General features: G+C 38.1%; 1 protein-coding gene across 4 annotated transcripts in view; it reads right to left on the reverse strand.

Annotated features, from left to right (window-relative positions):
- Positions 1 to 963: 963 nt before the first annotated feature.
- LOC306878786 (sodium channel protein type 2 subunit alpha-like) overlaps positions 964 to 17,563 on the reverse strand; it is a gene marked incomplete at both ends in the record, with an annotated part of 34,105 nt that continues 17,505 nt past the window's right edge. For all 4 annotated transcript variants that reach the window (XM_079431312.1, XM_079431311.1, XM_079431310.1 and 1 more), the window contains 12 exons: positions 964 to 2,159; positions 3,705 to 3,975; positions 4,070 to 4,170; positions 4,530 to 4,671; positions 5,507 to 5,560; positions 5,681 to 5,962; positions 7,862 to 7,984; positions 8,107 to 8,280; positions 8,376 to 8,530; positions 10,291 to 10,423; positions 15,099 to 15,590; positions 17,039 to 17,395. In XM_079431312.1, coding sequence (XP_079287438.1) covers positions 964 to 2,159; positions 3,705 to 3,975; positions 4,070 to 4,170; positions 4,530 to 4,671; positions 5,507 to 5,560; positions 5,681 to 5,962; positions 7,862 to 7,984; positions 8,107 to 8,280; positions 8,376 to 8,530; positions 10,291 to 10,423; positions 15,099 to 15,590; positions 17,039 to 17,395 — 3,480 coding nt within the window. The remainder of the gene's footprint in view (positions 2,160 to 3,704; positions 3,976 to 4,069; positions 4,171 to 4,529; positions 4,672 to 5,506; positions 5,561 to 5,680; positions 5,963 to 7,861; positions 7,985 to 8,106; positions 8,281 to 8,375; positions 8,531 to 10,290; positions 10,424 to 15,098; positions 15,591 to 17,038; positions 17,396 to 17,563) is intronic.

Raw genomic sequence — 17,563 nt, forward strand, 5'->3', positions numbered from 1 at the left:
TTATAAGTGCCTTATAGCAACACAAAAATGTTGTCAATTTAGGTGAACATACATTGAACCCAGAACATTCATCAACGGGTTTGAGTCAAAGTACACTGACTGAGTTTGGCTCATTCTGCTATCAACTGTGAAAGAGTTTGTTCAATTAATCCATTTTCATGTTTGTGTTCAGTAAGGCAGTGCAGACATGGTCTACATCTTCATCCATAAATAATAAAAAACATTCTATGTGTGAAAGTCCTGATTAGTACAGTAGCATTCTGTTCTCAGCTTACTGAGCGATTGATTTTTTAGCACTTAGAACCTACTGGTGTGTGTGTGTGTGTGGTTTGTTCTGTATACGCTAACACTAAAATAAATGAGGTCCCGTTCATATAAATCACCACTGGATATGATCGACATTCCCCAGCCCCTTACACAGACGTGCCCTTAAATGAAGTAGTTCAGACAATCAAACCCATGAGTAGAAAAGTTCAACATGAATAAAAAAATGAGCTAACAAAAATGTGCAGGTATACAATATGCCATTCGATAAGAAAGACACCAGCGGTAGTGTTAGCACTAGCTACTGATGACTATAACAGTTTCTTTCAGTCCTCGGGATTGTGTAACAACACTCAAAACTAAAAGACAAACTCACACACCACTCTATACTTGCCATTTTGTTTCACACCAGCGTCCTTAGGGATTCAACAGTCATACTCAAGCGTGTGTGTGTGTGTGTTCGTCGTGTCGATACTGGCACTGTCCTCGAATCAACGCTTTCTGTCAACACCATAAATGCACCCTAAGGCTATGCACATAATAGTCTAGACACACGCACATACACGCACTCTGCCTCACACACACTCAGTTTGGCATTAGTTCCAAAACCGCTTGAGGTGAATTGCACCCCGGTGCTCGCGTTCCACTCTGTAAACAGTGTCTCAGTTGAAAAGAACAGTCTCTGTTTCAGTCACTCGTTCATTTTTTTCTGTCTCTTGCATCTTTTGCTTTGTCCTCCTTTTCTCTCCTCTCCTTTTCGTATTTGTCTTTCTCTGACTTGGCCACGCTGTTATAAGACGGCGGAGAGGCAGAGGAAGGAGTCATATCCGTTTTGTCCGATGCAGAGTTCTCTTGAAACTTTCCAATGACAAGCACCTCTTTCTCCGGGATGTGCACACTCCCATCTTGCAGCTGCTGTCGGTAGGCTTTGTAGGCCTTCTTAACCGTTTGCCTTATACGGTACCGTCGGAAGGCCCTCTGGATGACGACAGCCGACATTTCCTCTTGTTTCCTCCGGAGGGTTGTCGTGATTGGCTCGTAGGAGACTTTGGAGGGATTGGAGGCCATGAAACGATCCTCCATCTGTCCCCTCAGGGCATCCATCTCGCCCTCCTCTCCCAGTACCCTCAGGGTAAAGGCGAACAGGATGTCCAGGCAGTGGATGCGGTCGCCACTGACCATGGGCAGGTCCATGGCTATGAGCTGGATCTTGTTTGGCTTGGGGATGCGTAACGGAGGGTCCAGAGCATCCGCAAAGTCAGAAAGCTTGTTGTACTCCACAAACTGCGTGGCGTTGGGATCGAATCGCTCCCAGACTTCGTAGAACATTTCAAAGTCGTCCTCACTCAGCGGTTCGGCGCTCTCCTCTGTGGCTACGCTGAAGTTCTCCAAGATCACGGCGATGTACATGTTCACCACAATCAGGAAGCAGATGATGATGTAGCTCACGAAGAAAAAGATGCCGACCGAGGGGTTTCCGCAGTCGCCACGGTACATGCTGCCTGGGTGCTCTAATTCGCTGTCGCAATCCGGATCTTGTTTGTTCAGGATGGGTGCCAGGAGGCCATCCCATCCTGCTGAAGTCGTAATCTGGAACAAGCAAAGCATCGAGTTCCCGAATGTCTCAAAGTTAAACAGGTCGTCGATCCCCGCCTCCCGCTTCACATAGGCAAAGTTGGACATTCCGAAGATGGCATAGATAAACATGACCAGGAACAGGAGGAGGCCAATATTGAACAAGGCAGGAAGTGACATCATCAAAGCAAACAGGAGTGTACGAATGCCTTTGGCTCCTTTGATGAGACGAAGAATGCGGCCGATTCTGGCAAGTCGGATGACTCGGAATAACGTTGGCGATACAAAATATTTCTCAATCATCTCAGAGAGGAACATGCCTGACAAAAAACAAAACACAAGTCCAATAAGTGATCTCAGGAATCCATGAATTTTCCACACTATTTGAGCTTAAAGGGATAGTTTGCCCCAAAATCAAAATGACCCTGTAATTTACTTACTTTCAAGCCATCCTAGATGTATGTGACTTTCTTCTTTCAGATGAATACAATCGGAGTTATTTAAAAAAATGTCCTGGTTCTTCCAAGCTTTATAATGGCAGTGAATGGGAATCGAGATTTTGAAGCCCAAAAAAGTGCTCCCGTGGGGTTAATAAAGGCCTTATGAAGTGATGTGTTTGTGTAAGAATAATATCTATATTTAAAAATATAGTGTTTTATATACTATATATAATATATATATACTTTATACACTGTAATCTCTAGTTTCCGCTAACTGTTGTAGGTGTGTTCATGAGAGAGTGGCATTTCAGCGGATGACGTAGGCGAACGTGATGACGAATGCGGAATAAACAAAACACCGGTCATGAATTAGAAGTATAAAACGAGGATTTGTAAAGAAAAATGTTGGAGGATTTCGATCAAAGCCAAGAGGAGACTAGTTTTCCTTTGCTGAAAACAAAACTTGCTAGACTAGCATATTCTCATCAAAGCTTACGCTGCGCCTATGTCATCCGCTGGAACGCCACTCTCTCGTGAACCCGCGTACGACAACGGAAGCTATAGATTACATTATATAAAGCTTTAAATAAGGATATTTTTCTTACACAAATGCATCGACTCGATTCATAAGGCCATGTGGAGCACTTTTTATGATATATGAATGCAGTTTTTTGGGCTTTAAAATCTTGACCACCATTCACTGCCAGCATAAAGCTTGGAGAGCCAGGACATTTCTTAATATAACTCCAATTGTATTCGTCTGAAAGAAGAAAGTCATTTACATCTAGGATGGCTTGAGGGTGAGTAAATCATTGGGTAATTTTCATTTTTGGGTGAACTATCCCTTTAAATGTGATTTATGGTCAAAGCATACTCGACTCAAATATAGTATAGCATTTCCAGCATTACAGCAAAGGATCACTATACCAGACATTAGCCTAAACTGTCTTCTTTGGACACTTTTGTCTTTCAGATCAATTAAGGTGCGGTCACATGGGACAAAATTAAGGTGCGGTCACATGGGACAAAATTAAGGTGCGGTCACATGGGACAAAAAAACGTATTGTCTATTGCCAATAGTGTAGCAATGTTTGAAGTGCAGCTCACACAGAAGTCACGTTCAAACCATGCAGCTTTCTGTTGTTTAACACAGCGAATCCGTGTGACCAACTTGAATCCATTGTGAAATCTGTACAGGGAAATCTTTCACTCTCCAGTGAAATTACAGATCGCCTAGATTAAAAAAGAAATTACTGGATTTTGTCAGTGAAAATTCACAGAAAACCATTAAATGCAATCGCACCTTTTCTGTCAAGAAGGAACATGTACGGAATGTTTATAAAGTATGTTTCTGGCCTAAATCTTCAAAATGTTATTATAGTTTAATGATAGTAATAGTTTGTAGAACCTCAAAGACTTTCTTACCAACAATTGAGAGAATCACCACTACAAAGTCAAACACATTCCAGCCAATGGTGAAGTAGTAGTGCCGCAGGGAGATCATCTTGAGCACACATTCTCCAGTGAAGAGGATGATGAAAACCAGGTTTATCCAGTACAGAATATCATCCATGTCCGGTGTCTGGCCATCGGTTTCCACCATCATGGTCACCATGTTCAAGCAGATCAGGATCATAATCACAATGTCGAAGGCTTGTTTGGTGATAAAGTCAAAGATGAGGCCTTGAAACTTGTTCTAGAGTGAAGTACGGAGAAATTGCCATTTGGCATGTTGTATGAAATATAATGGAACTTTTTAGCGGTTAGGGGGAGCGAACTGTGTGTCATACCGTAGGCCTGGGAATTGGCTTCTGAGGCTTCTTAGATCCCAGTTTCTTCATGGCATTGTAATATTTCTTTTGTTCTTCTGTCATGAAGATATCCTGACCTCCTAGGTAAAGAGCAAATGCAGAAGGCTGGTTACAACCACATTTTCATTATGTCACAACACAAACATATTGCAACCAGGCCTCTGTTTTTCACCTCTGAACTTCAGGAAATGCCAAAGAGACAGTCCAAACCAGGTCCTATTTATCTCTCAATTCATTACCACTGTGTGCGCTTTACAAACAAAACCAGTTCAATAAGTTATCATTGTGTGCTCACTAAACAAAGCCACAGACTGTGTACATATCACATTACATCTCTTTGAAAGTAAACTGAACAAACACACAGTGGTTGATTGAGACTGCACACTGTAATTTGCACTATATTCCTTATCACTAAATTCACCTTGCTCAGTTTAAATACTTATCTTTTTCTTCTGCTGATTGAAGTTATCAATGATGACACCAATGAAGAGGTTAAGAGTAAAGAAGGAGCCGAAGATAATGAAGATGACGAAGTACAGGTACATGTAAAGGTTTGATTCATAGTCAGGCTGTTTCTCCACCTGCGGGTACAAGAAAATGTTGTGTGTTATTATATATTTGCAATCCTAATGTGCATCACAACTTACTCATCATAAGCACACTCCTGCTTAAACATTAAAAACTGCTCACAATTGTCTGTGTATTACATAGTCCATGAATGCAGCAATACCAGAGGATTTGTGAGATTTTCAATGCAAAATAATTTTTTAGCCATTTGATTAAATCACAGTTATTACTCAATTATTTACATGTCATTTAAATTAAATTATTAAATCGCAATTATTATTTGTATTAATTAGTTTCCTTTCAAACAAGAATACAGTAAATTGCCTTTTTGTGTATCTATAGTTATTAGTAAATTATTTAAAATATACAACTATAATGTTCATTAAGTCATATAATTACACATAGTATTAATTTACATAATTAGATAATGAATATATATATATTAAACAATTCTAATGTGAAAGTTATATATTATTTTTTAAAATAGTTTTGTAAATAGTCACAGTAAAACTAAATTAAAAACACTGAAATGCCCAATGAACAGATATACCCTTTGTATGGTGTTTTTTCAGTTGGAGTAAACCACAACAAATATACTGTAAATCTAAATAACCTAAATAAATTTATCCTTAGTTTAAATATTTTTTCATTTCTGGATCTCCTCCAATAAAGATAGATAGTCTAATAGTTCATGATGCTAATCCTCAAATGCCATTTTAAATTGTGTAGTCATTAAGCAGACAGTAACAAGAGAATTATGGAAAAGGGTCAAAGGTGGTTTGAATGTAATAATGCAGTCTGAATGGTTAAAAAGAAGATCTGTTAACTGCACTGAAGAGAAACCCTTACTTCACGAGAATCCACAGCTGCGTACATGATGTCCATCCACCCTTTAAATGTGGCCTTGTGAAAAAGAACAAAATCAATTTCAATAATAAATATATTGTGTGAATATGCTACAAATACAAAACCTCTTACTAAGCAAAACAAATCCTAGTCGGGCTATGCGTTCAGCTCACTCACCACTTGCAGTAGCGCCAGGTATCCAGCTCCCACATTATCGAAATTAATCTTCACGTTTTTCCAGCGCGCCGATTCATTGTTTGCAATCAGGGCAGAGCAATCAGACCTGTTATTGACCACACTGATGGGAAAAATCTCATCGCTGGTGATATTCACACAATGGTAGTATTTCCCCGCAAAAAGGTTCACCCCCATGATGCTGAAGATCAGCCAGAAGATCAAACACACTAGTAGCACATTCATGATGGAAGGTATGGCTCCCAGCAGGGCATTTACTACAACCTAGAAGAAAAGAAATATATCATGTCACACGCAAATATATTCATATATATTCACTTCTCACTCTTGCTATGGACACAAGAGCTGTGAAACTGCAATGAACTTCCTGAGCTTTTACAGTGGATGGCTTACTTGCTGGTAAAAACTAAATCCGTTCCATAGATTTAAGATAATGCAATTCTAGAAAATTACAAGATGATTTTCAGAAGGTTAAGAATAGCAAAGCTAAGTCTATTTTATCCTTCATTAAGACTGATTAGCTAAAAACGGAGTAGGCCTATTTGAAGAATGGCTAATGTGTCAATCTGCCTAATTTACTCTATAATTAATAGCTAAATATATTTAATTATCAACCTACTGCAATTTTGTTAATAGAACATAGGACTTTAACATATAAACATCTTGCAGGGACATATCTTTGAGCTACCAAAATGTGGAAAAAACAAAAAATGAAAACAGAAAAAAAACCTTGTGGAGACACGATGACGTCACAACATTTGTTTACTGCAAATGAAAAGAGACACATAACAGAGAAAGAAATGTAAGATCAAGTCACAAACACCACAAAACCACCACAGAATCATCAGAATAGATCAGAGAGCTCTCACCACAGCACATGCAGAGAGGCATGCACACTAAAGAGAAAGGTCTAAAAATACAACAGTCTACATACAATATTCATTTATTCATGTGATTAGGATGTTCTCATTAATATTCACCAACAGCATGCAACAGCTTCCCAACATTTCAAAAATGAAACAGTATTTTTGTGTGCGAGTGTGCTGTTTTTCTCAAATAGGACATGTTCTAGGATCAACTTCCTTGGTTCTGGGACAGCACTGGGGATGAACTGATCAGATTTTAGGGTTAGGGCTGATGTTAAAGAAATAGTTCACCCAAAAATAAAAATTTGCTGAAAATATATTCACCCCCAGGCCATCCAAGATATAGATGAGATCAGAAATTTAGCAGTACATAACTTGAAGTGAATGGGTGCCATCAGAATGAGAGTCTAAACAGCTGATAAAAACATCACAATAATCCACAAGAAATCCACACACCTCCAGTCCATCAATTAACATCTTGTGAAGTGAAAAGCTGCATGTTTGTAATAAACAAAACCATCATTAAGGCATTTAAACCTTAAACCTTGCTTTTGCTCAATGTATCGATAATCTATAATAACATGAATGAAAAAATGAGAAAAAATCAATGAAAAAAGTTAATCCCCCGTTGTTCTCATATCAAAATAGACAGAAATATTTGTTTTGGACTGTTTTCGCTTGTAAATGGTGCTTGATCTGTGCATATTCCTCTCTTGATTCAGATGAGATTACTTTTTCACTGGTAAAAGCATAATAGATAGAAGACCAGTATTTTAGTTGGAAGGAATGGTTTGAAGTTAAAAATGTGTTAATGATGAATTTGTTTATTACAAACATGCAGCTTTTTTGCTTCGCAAGACTGACACTTAATAACACTTAATTGATGGACTGTATCAATGTGAATTACTTGTGGATTATTGTGATGTTTTAATCAGCTGTTTGGACTCTCATTCTGACGGCACCCATTCACTGCAGAGGATCCATTGGTGAGCATGTGATGCAATGCTACATTTCTCCAAATCGGTTCCAAAGAAAAAACAAACACATCTACATCTTGGATGGCTCCAGAGCGAGTAAATCTTAACAAATTTTATTTTTTTACCAATTACATATGGATTTGCAACCACTGAAGCATAACTGTAATGTCATTTGTTACATCACTAATCTTACCAGCCAGTCGTTACTCTGTAATTTTAAGGTTTAGTTAGAAATAAGGTTAGGCATCCTGGAAACAGGTCCTAATTGGTTAAATCATGCCACACGTGTGTGTGTGTGTGTGTGTGTGTGTGTGTCTTACCCTCATTCCCTCAAAGCGTGACAATGCTCTCAAAGGTCTAAAAGCACGCAGTGTTCTCAGGGACTTAATGGCAGTTAGTTCAGAGTAACCAAGAGCATTTGCTACCAGACTCACTAACGACACCTGTAAAATAAAAACATGCAGTCAATCATGAAGGGACTGTGTTTAGACCCAGAGAATACACACTATCCACTTACACACACACACTGTACAGTTGCAAAGCAGTGTATAAGGTCCATACATACATCAACAATCAGGAAGTCAAGCCAACACCAGGCGTTGGTGAAGTATTTGACGAAGCCATAAGCAACCCACTTCAGAAGCATCTCCAAAATAAAGATGTATGTGAAGACTTTATCGGCATATTCCAACACTGTCTTTATCGTCTTGCGTTGCTCGATGTAAATGTCCTCAAAAGCCTGAACACACATACACATCAACAAATTTACTTGTTGAATGTTAATAAAAAATGATTGTGTGGGTGAGGATATTGTGTTTGTGTGTGGGTGCTCACCAATGCTCCACTGCTGAGTAATATCATAAATATGATAAAGGACTCAAACCAGTTGTGCTCTACAATGATGAAGCAGGTTTTCCTGAGAATCCACCACCTCTTCCCTTTTCCCTTCTCCACATTGACCTGACAGCACTGAAACCTCATCACACAGCCTGAACAAAAGACACAGGGAAAAGTAACAAAGTAAGTGGACAGCAGAACAATTGAGCTCAGTGAAAGTCAACACTCCTAAAACGTCCTAAAAATTCAATACTAAAAGTCTTGCTTTGGGACTATTTATGACATAAACGGGTCAAACTAGCTTTAGCTGTAGCATTTTTTTACGCTTCATGCTTTCATTCAGATCCATGTCTTCAACCCTTAAACAGGCTGTTTTGTTACTGTATTTTATGTACCCTTTAACACTTTTAATTTAGTTGAATACTAAAAGGTGATATGTGAACTTGATTGTCTTGTTAAAAAGTTTAAGGCCGGTCAGTTTCTTTTAAACATTTTCCTATGCTCACTAAAGCTACATTTATTTGATCAAATATACAGTAAAAACAGAGATATTATTACATTTTAGAATATTGTTTTCTATTCTTTAATATATCATTTTTATAATGTTTACAATGTAATATATAATGTAAGTAATGTTTTATATTTTTATATATTTTGTATTATAAAAAATGTATTTTAAATGAATTTTCAGCAGTCATTACTCTAGTCTTCACTGTCACAAAATCCTTCAGAAATTATTGTAATATGCTGATCTGGTGCCCAAAATTTTATTTTTTTATTATTAATGGTGAACAGTCAGCTGCATAATATATATATATATTTTTTCATTATTTATTATTAGGATTCTTTGATAAATGTAAAGTTCAAAAGAAGAGCATTTATTTGAAATAGGCATTTTTGTAATAATTTAACCGGTCACTTTTGATCAATTTAATGCATCTTTGATTAATAAAATATCTAATTTCTTATTTAAAACATATAAAACATTATTTCAAATAAGTATATTCGTTTGAGTATATTAGTCTTTACATACTGTAGTACATTTAAGTACTTTTTCAGAAGAACATCAAATAAATCTGGTTTCCCAAGCTGTGCTCCCCTTAAAGTTCAATGAAGTATTCACAACTAATTTAACTTCTGTAACATTGTATTTGATGGTGAAACAAGATATTCGAAGAGAAAAAATTAGCAGGGACTAATTAGAAATTGATCCCAATAAACGGCCATTCCATAACCACAATGGAGTCAAGAAGAGTTTTCAGCTGATTGTGCAGCATTAGTGCCCTCTTGACCTCAATTCACCCACAAGACCATCTAGATATATGACAACAGTAATGCTCAAATCTACTGCTATAATTGCAGTTTTCTCTAATTAATATTAACTGGAATGGAATTGGTGCGTTAACTAAGGGCAATAATTTAGAATGGCTGTATTACCTACAACAATAGCCTAAAATAAAGCCCAAATAGCTTTTAGGCTAATGATTAACATTAACCAATACTGGTTGTAGGTTAACATTAACCAGTATCTGGCACAGCCCATTGTCAGCTGGAGAACAATCATTTCAAAGGCGGAGCAAGTTATGATGTTTGAAATAACATGCACTGGTGAATAAACCCAGGAATGTGGATTAATGAGGTACATTTTGATTTCCTGTTTGTACACAAATGCACACACATTGGTTTCCATGATTTATGGGGACAGTTAATAAATGTAATGGTTTTTATACTGTACCAACTGTATTTCTATCTCCTTACCCTAACACTAACCCTCACACCAAACTGTCTGCATTTTTAGATGTATAAACTGTTTTGTCAAAATTTACTGGTATTACTATCCTTGTGGGGACATTTGGTCCCCATAGCATAGGGAATGCCAGGTAAACACACACACACACACACACACACACACCTTCTGTGAAGCAGGCCTCTGGGTCCAGGGACTCTTCCGGCTCCAGCTCCACAGACTCCGCCCCCTCTCCAGGGGGCCTGATATCCACTGTGCTCCCTTCTGAGGAACTGAGAACCGCATCAACAGGCAGCTTCTACCCAGGCATCCATGCAGCCACACAGCCAGACACAAAAAAGCAGACACACACATATACAGGCACAAGATTAGGCTTAATTGAAGCACACCATCTCATCCAGTTTTTGCAGTTATTCTCAGTCTCATGCAGTTTCAGATCATTCAAAAGTACCTACAAGCCCGTGGATTTAGAGATTGATTTGATTCATTGAATTAATTTTCTAATTAACAGCCAGGCATGAAGACAAGCGTCTCTGGCTTCACCGTATAATCTCACAGTCAGCTGTGGGTACATTTGATGTGCCTTCATTCCGTCCTCATGCATGTTTTTTTTGTTTTTCAAGGTGCATTTTTTTTCTCATCCAAGCTTGTGATCTTGTCATCAGATGTTGAGTGCTTTGAGTATTTTCATGTCCAGTGCAAATGTCAACCCCTTACCTTTCCCCGCCCCTTCCAAAACCAAATGGTTTCTATTGGATAATCCCAATACATTTGGATTGGCATGATTCAGATTATCACATGACCCCACCCCATTGAGTGCAATCCCTTGATTGACATGAAAACACAGGCTGGAAGTCCATTCCGTTAAGCAGTGGTCAAGCTTCGGTCCGCCAGTCAGTTTGAAGAGGAGGGGAGCCGCATTAGCGTTAACTAACACCAGAGCCACACGCTAAGTCTGAGACAGCATTTCATTAGCGTTGATTGGGGAAAAATGACTTTGACTGGATCTTAAAACGCAAATAGCAAGCTCTTATGAAAATATATAAACTCGTCTATGAGATTTTATATTGGATGGCATCATTTTCTAATGTTATTAACCCTTGGGACGCTTGTTCATCAGTGGTTAAAGACTATTGTGCAGAACAGTAACATACAAAAGCTTCTCGCAGAAATAAATTTGTTGATGCAGGACTCTAATTATATTTTCTGATGTTATTGTAGATCAGGGTCTGGATGCAGACTTGGACTTGCACTCTCAGACTTGCAGTCTTTTATATTTTGTTCTATTTATTGATTATTTTTGGTTTTAATCTCTCAACATTTTACAACAGTAGCCAGGTGGTGAAGACAAGAAAAAAGAAACTAAATTACAATGTCACTTGCAATCACCGCTTGCACTTTCCGCTACCTGTGACGTCACTTGCATTCGACACGAATCGTGTGCGTTGCCAATGGAGACGAGATTCTGTGGTGGTTAAACGATTAAAACTAATTTAGTACAATAACGAACAGGGTCCTGCAAGTCATCTGTACGCAATGCGTTAAGCGGTTTCCTCCCGCAGAAAACCATAAACACTTAATATGGCTTAGTTAATGTGTTAAGTGCTATTAAAATATCAAATTCAATATACAGTTTATTAATATAATGAATATGTACATAGTATTTTCCTCCCATACCGCAACATGGGATAATGTGGCATAATGGACTAAGATGATAAAGAGCAAACTCGATATGCTTCTCATCATTATTAAAATATACATAACTAATGTAAAGGCAGGTGAGCCCAGAATAAACGCAACATGCAAAATTTCACGTTAAACGTTTTTCCAGATAGAATAAACGGTCTACAGCTCTTTTATATCATTGTCTTTGTCCATTAAGCTATATTACGTGTTTTATTTAAAATGATTTTCTATGTAAGGAAAACGTTTAACGGGCAATTTAACGCATTGCGTCCTTTTAATATCACTTAATGCATTTCATGATGCACGTTCATATCTGCTGGTCTGTATCTTTGTGTCAACAAGACTTATAGGCTAATGAACTGTCTTTATCATCTTAGTCAAAGACTGCAGAATACCCTTAAGTCCCTTATTATTATTATATTATTATTAAATTTGGTCCATTATGCCACAATAAGCATTTTGCTGTATGGGAGGACAAGTGAAAGTTTGCGTATTGTGTTCATGGCCGTCTGCTTGCTTGTAGTACATTTAATAATAACTATACATCAAATTTTATCTTTTAATTGCACTTAATGTATCTTAATACATTAAGCCATATTAAGTGTTTATGGTTTTCTAGAGATTTTTCACATTGCGTTCATATTCTACTGTTCTGCCACGGATTTGCAGGTCTTGTCTTTTTCTCCTACAGATGACTTGCAGGACCCTGTTCGTTATTGTACTAAATTAGTTTTAATTGTTTAACCACCACAGCGTCTTGTCTCCATTGGCAACGCACACAATTCGCGTTGAATGCAAGTGACGTCGCAGGTAGCGGAAAGTGCAAGTGACATTGTAATTTAGTTTCTTTTTTTTTGTCTTCATCACCTGGCTACTGTTGTAAAATGTTGAGCAATTCAAACAAAAAAAATCAATAAATAGAACAAAATAAAAAAGCCTACAAGTGACGTCACTCGCGGAAGCGCAAGTGTCTGAGAGTGTCTGAGAGTGCAAGTACTGAGAGTGCAAGTTCAAGTCTGCAGCCAGACCCTATTGAAAGTACTGGGTAAAAACTAATTTCCTGACCACAGTGTATTTCTTAAAGCTACTGACCCTTCTGACGGGTTTGCTGCTGCTGAATTGATAAAACGGTCAGTTAGAGGCTAAAAAATACATAGAGGAGGATGCTGTCTAAAACTGAGCTGGAGCACTGGTTGCCGTGGCACCCAGCTAATGCGGCGCGGGGGAATGATGTAAGCATGCTGTGTGCAATTTCAGAATCTTCCAGAATGTCTCTAACATTTTAATCACAGTAGGAATATAAGAGGCTGAGCAAACCTGAACAAGCTGCCCTGACCCAGACTGAATGGATTCACTGGAGAGTCTCTAAACTTTAAATAAGCCTCTCATTAATCTGGAATAATTTTTGATGGTGAATCCAAAGCAAGTCTAATGGATGGATTAAAGTCTACAGATTGAAACGTTCTGATTTGCTTCCTAATCCCCTGTTACTCTCTGGTACTCCCTAACTTCCAGTTCATATCTTCAAATCTGATTAGGAACATATCTCATTGGCAGAGAAATATGAGGTGGCACGAGGCACAGAAGTTGTAAAGTCATGAAATATCTTTCTAAATTAACCATTGGCTTGGGTCCTGATTGCACAAACAAGTGTCATAAATGCAATTACACACCTCAGCAGATTGAGAAATGCCTTCTTATGGCCGACTGCTATGAAGACAGATTCCAACTATTGCAGAAGTTTACGGTGAAATATACTGTATGACTGAATATTTGCAGATTTATAAAAGCAAAAATATGAATATAATATTAAAAAATAATTATTTGCAACTCAAAAGCAATTGTTTATCATAAAACCCTATTTATACCAAGCTTGTAGCTGAATCGACTAACTTTCTGGGTCATTTAGGGATGGACTAATTCTAAACTGACTGCAATAATTAAAGTTTCCTGTTTTTCAAAGCTCACCTGTCCTCACACACATACACACACACACACACATGCACACTCAACTGCTTCCTATTTTCAGGTAATGTAGCTCTGAATGCTCACTGATAGCTTGTACGAAAAAATGAAACATACAAGCTAATGTAACAGAAAGATGTTCGATGGGCTATTGATGTAAAATGATGATCTTGCTCATTCCATATGACTGAAGGTACTGCAAAGAAGCCCAGTGCTACAACAGAAACACAAAGTCATGTAGAAAACAACAAACCAAAACAAAAAGGCTGACAACTGTCTCTCTTCGGTGCAAAATAGGGTTGTTTAAGAGGGAGGGAAGGGCACAGGCATTGAGAAACGAAAAACAAAAGGGCAATCTGATCCAAAAAGAGAGATAAAATGAGACAGAGACGAGAGTTTGATCTGATTTAGATGAGAAAAGGCAATCTCCATGGTTAGTGTGGGTGAGGAGGAAGGTGAGTCTCTTACAGGGCTCTCTCAGAGAAAACCTGGGGTTCGTCTGTCATAACGCTGCAATAACAGGTCACACACAGAGAGGAGATACACACTTCACATAACATGGATAATAACGTCTGCAACTTCAACACTGAACCACTTAAATTAGATATAGATATAGTTAGAAGAGGGGAGAGAGAAAAGATTAAGCACAGTGACAGTACTGCTGGAAAAACATGGAAATGTGCTGGAATACAAACACACACACACACACACAGCCAGACAAAAACACATACATACAAACACACACACACAGTTAAGCATACTCAATTTCACCCTGGGCAAGGATGCTGAATTTAGCAATTTTCTCAACAGCCTCATTCATAGTCTGGGATGCATGATGCCATGCCTGCTCAGTTGGTCGTAAATAATACACATTAGAGTGTGTAAGAGGTTGTGTGTGTGTGCAAGGCTGTGCGTGTTTATGAGAATATTGTACTGATATAAATGAGTATACTCAGCAGGTCTACCTGCTACAGTGCCCAGAGGTTTGTCTTAACTAGCTGCAGATGAACAGGGTCAAACTGCACTGAAGCCCATGGAACAGTAAACACACACACACACACACAATGGGCTGCGGCTCTGAGCAGAGAATGATGCAATGGTAATATGACTCAACACAACTGTTTGTCCCCTACAGGGAAAGAGACATTGACTTCTGATGAATTACAAACAAACCTATAACAATAAATTAAACCATTAAAAATTACTTTTTTTACATTATGTTACATAGCAACTTTCTACGACACTGAAACACAAAAATTCAGAGCTGTGTTTCATGCAGATTAAAAGTGAAATTTCTGTTTAGCCATAGAAATCCGGTTTACCTCTTTACTGCCCTCGACGTCAGACGAGTCACTACTGAAATCTTCCGTGTTCAGATTTTCAAAGTCCGATTCTCCCACCGCAATCGGTACTGTAACAGTGAGGCTGGGATTGTGTATGAACGACATGTAGTCGCCTTCCTCAATTCCATACTTTACATGACCTTCCACCCCATTACCAGGGGAGACACAGCCCTCCTTCAGATAGTCTTTAGTGAGGTCGACGGCCACCGGAGCGTGATTGGACAAGCAGTTCTCCTTGCCATCGCTGTGGAGGTCATCAAGGGGTTTCTCTTCGTCTAGAGCGCAAGGTTTGGAGCCGGCCAGGCAGAGGCTTTGGAGGAACTGCCGTAAAGTGGACTTGACCAGAGCGATACCTTTCTGTATTCTGCCCACAGCGATCTGCAGGTTGTTCATTTCGCTGTCGTCATCCGTGGCGGCCAGGTTATCGGCACTGAAAGAGCTCAACAGCAAGGCCAGGAACAGGTTCAACACCTGCCACACAATGACACACACTTTCAGAATCAGCGAGATCAAATGGCAATGAGACGAACAGATTCAACTCAGAAATGATTATGATGTGTATGGGTAAATCTCTTGAAACCTGTTAAGAACGTGTCTGGGTCAAAGGTTTTGGCTTAGGAAGACTTTTTTTTTTTTTTAAGAAATACATATTTTAATTGAACCAGCTTGCATTACATCGATTAACAGGGACAAAAACAAATTATATTTCACATACATGCTGCTATTTTAACAATTTTCAACATTGATAATAATAATAAATGTCACTTGCATCATAAAATTGTTAAAATTTAGTTTTGCATGACATTTTTTTCAGAAAACAGTTATTAAATTGCAATAATATTAAGAAGTATTACTGTTTTTACAATATTTTGATCAAATAAATGCAGCATTGGTGAACATAAGAGACTTCTCTCAAAAACATTACAAATCTTACTGACCAAAAACTGAATGGTAGTGCACATAAAAAAATAAAAAAATAAAAATAAAGCAAAAACTTTCAGGACTCATTCTCACTCCTGTGCAAAGATAAAAATAATGTTTTAATTTAAATGTGTTTGTTATTAATGTCAGTACAAATACTATATTACAGTAATACAAATATAGACTCACCATTAGGAATAATAACTACCATAAAAACCTAAACTAAACCCATGCATCATGGTAATGAGAAAATGAAAGGAAAATGCATTTAATGAAAATGCAAAAAAAAAAAAAAAATAGTTCTAAAATAGGCTTCATTTATTTTATCCACATAATAATTTCTAATATTTTTCTTTGTTGGAAGAAAATAGGAAATGTCAATAAGATTCACTCTTACAACAGGGTGAATCAGTTCTGTTTTGATTCGACTGAACAATTGTTGACTTTAATTCATGCTACAACTGTGGTCTTGGGCTTTATGCTGAAGAGCATGCACGCAATATCATGCAAAAACAAATATTTTTGCTTAACGGTGCCACTGTAGAACACCACATTCACATGTTCACTAGTGATAATGGTTAATTTATTCCATAATCGTCTGAAATATCTAAAATGTCTAAACTATCTAAACAAGTACATCAAATGACTAAAGTTGCAAAGTCCCCTGGATTAACATCCTGTCAAACAATCATAGTCCTAACCCCAAACCTTAACCATTACATACCTAAAATCAGATGGACAGGACGTTGCTGAAGTCAAAGCATTACCATTACTTTACACTCAAAATCTGATCAATTTACAGTATGTGAATGTTGTTGCAGGACCAACAAAGATGTTAATCAAGTAGCATGTCCTACTTGGCAGAATCCCATCAATCATAAACTATAAAATTGCAAAAGTAAATGTACATGAAGAATAAAAAAAGAAGACAGGAAGAAGAAAGGGAAAGTGGGAAAGCCTATCTTCCAGGTTTCTCCGTGTGGCATGATTGATCTTACCACCAGATTCCCAATGACCATGACCATCATGAAGACGATGAGACACATTGACTGCCCCGCCACTTCCATGCAGTCCCACATGGTTTCGATCCATTCGCCGCAAAGCACCCGGAACACAATCAGGAAGGAGTGGAAGAAATCGTCCATGTGCCACCGCGGCAACACACAGTCATCCGAGATCTTGCAGACATACTCACGGTAACTCCTTCCAAACAACTGCATTCCCACCACAGCGAAGATGAAGACGATGATGGCCAGGACGAGGGTTAGATTTCCCAGAGCACCAACTGAGTTACCAATGATCTTTATCAGCATGTTCAGGGTGGGCCAAGACTTTGCCAGCTTAAAGACTCTTAACTAGGAGAGAGAATGAGACAGGAAATGTTAGAAAAGAGATGTATGAAAATTTGGGTTTCTGAAATGGTATCAGCCATTCAGTCCAAAACTTGCAAAAGCATGTAGAGTACATTAAGCTTAAGTGTTGTTGTCATGTATTTTACTCAACTTGTTATGTTCATGACAATT

The sequence above is a fragment of the Barbus barbus genome (genome assembly GCF_936440315.1).
Source record: "Barbus barbus genome assembly, chromosome: 13".
Classification (NCBI taxonomy): domain Eukaryota; kingdom Metazoa; phylum Chordata; class Actinopteri; order Cypriniformes; family Cyprinidae; genus Barbus; species Barbus barbus.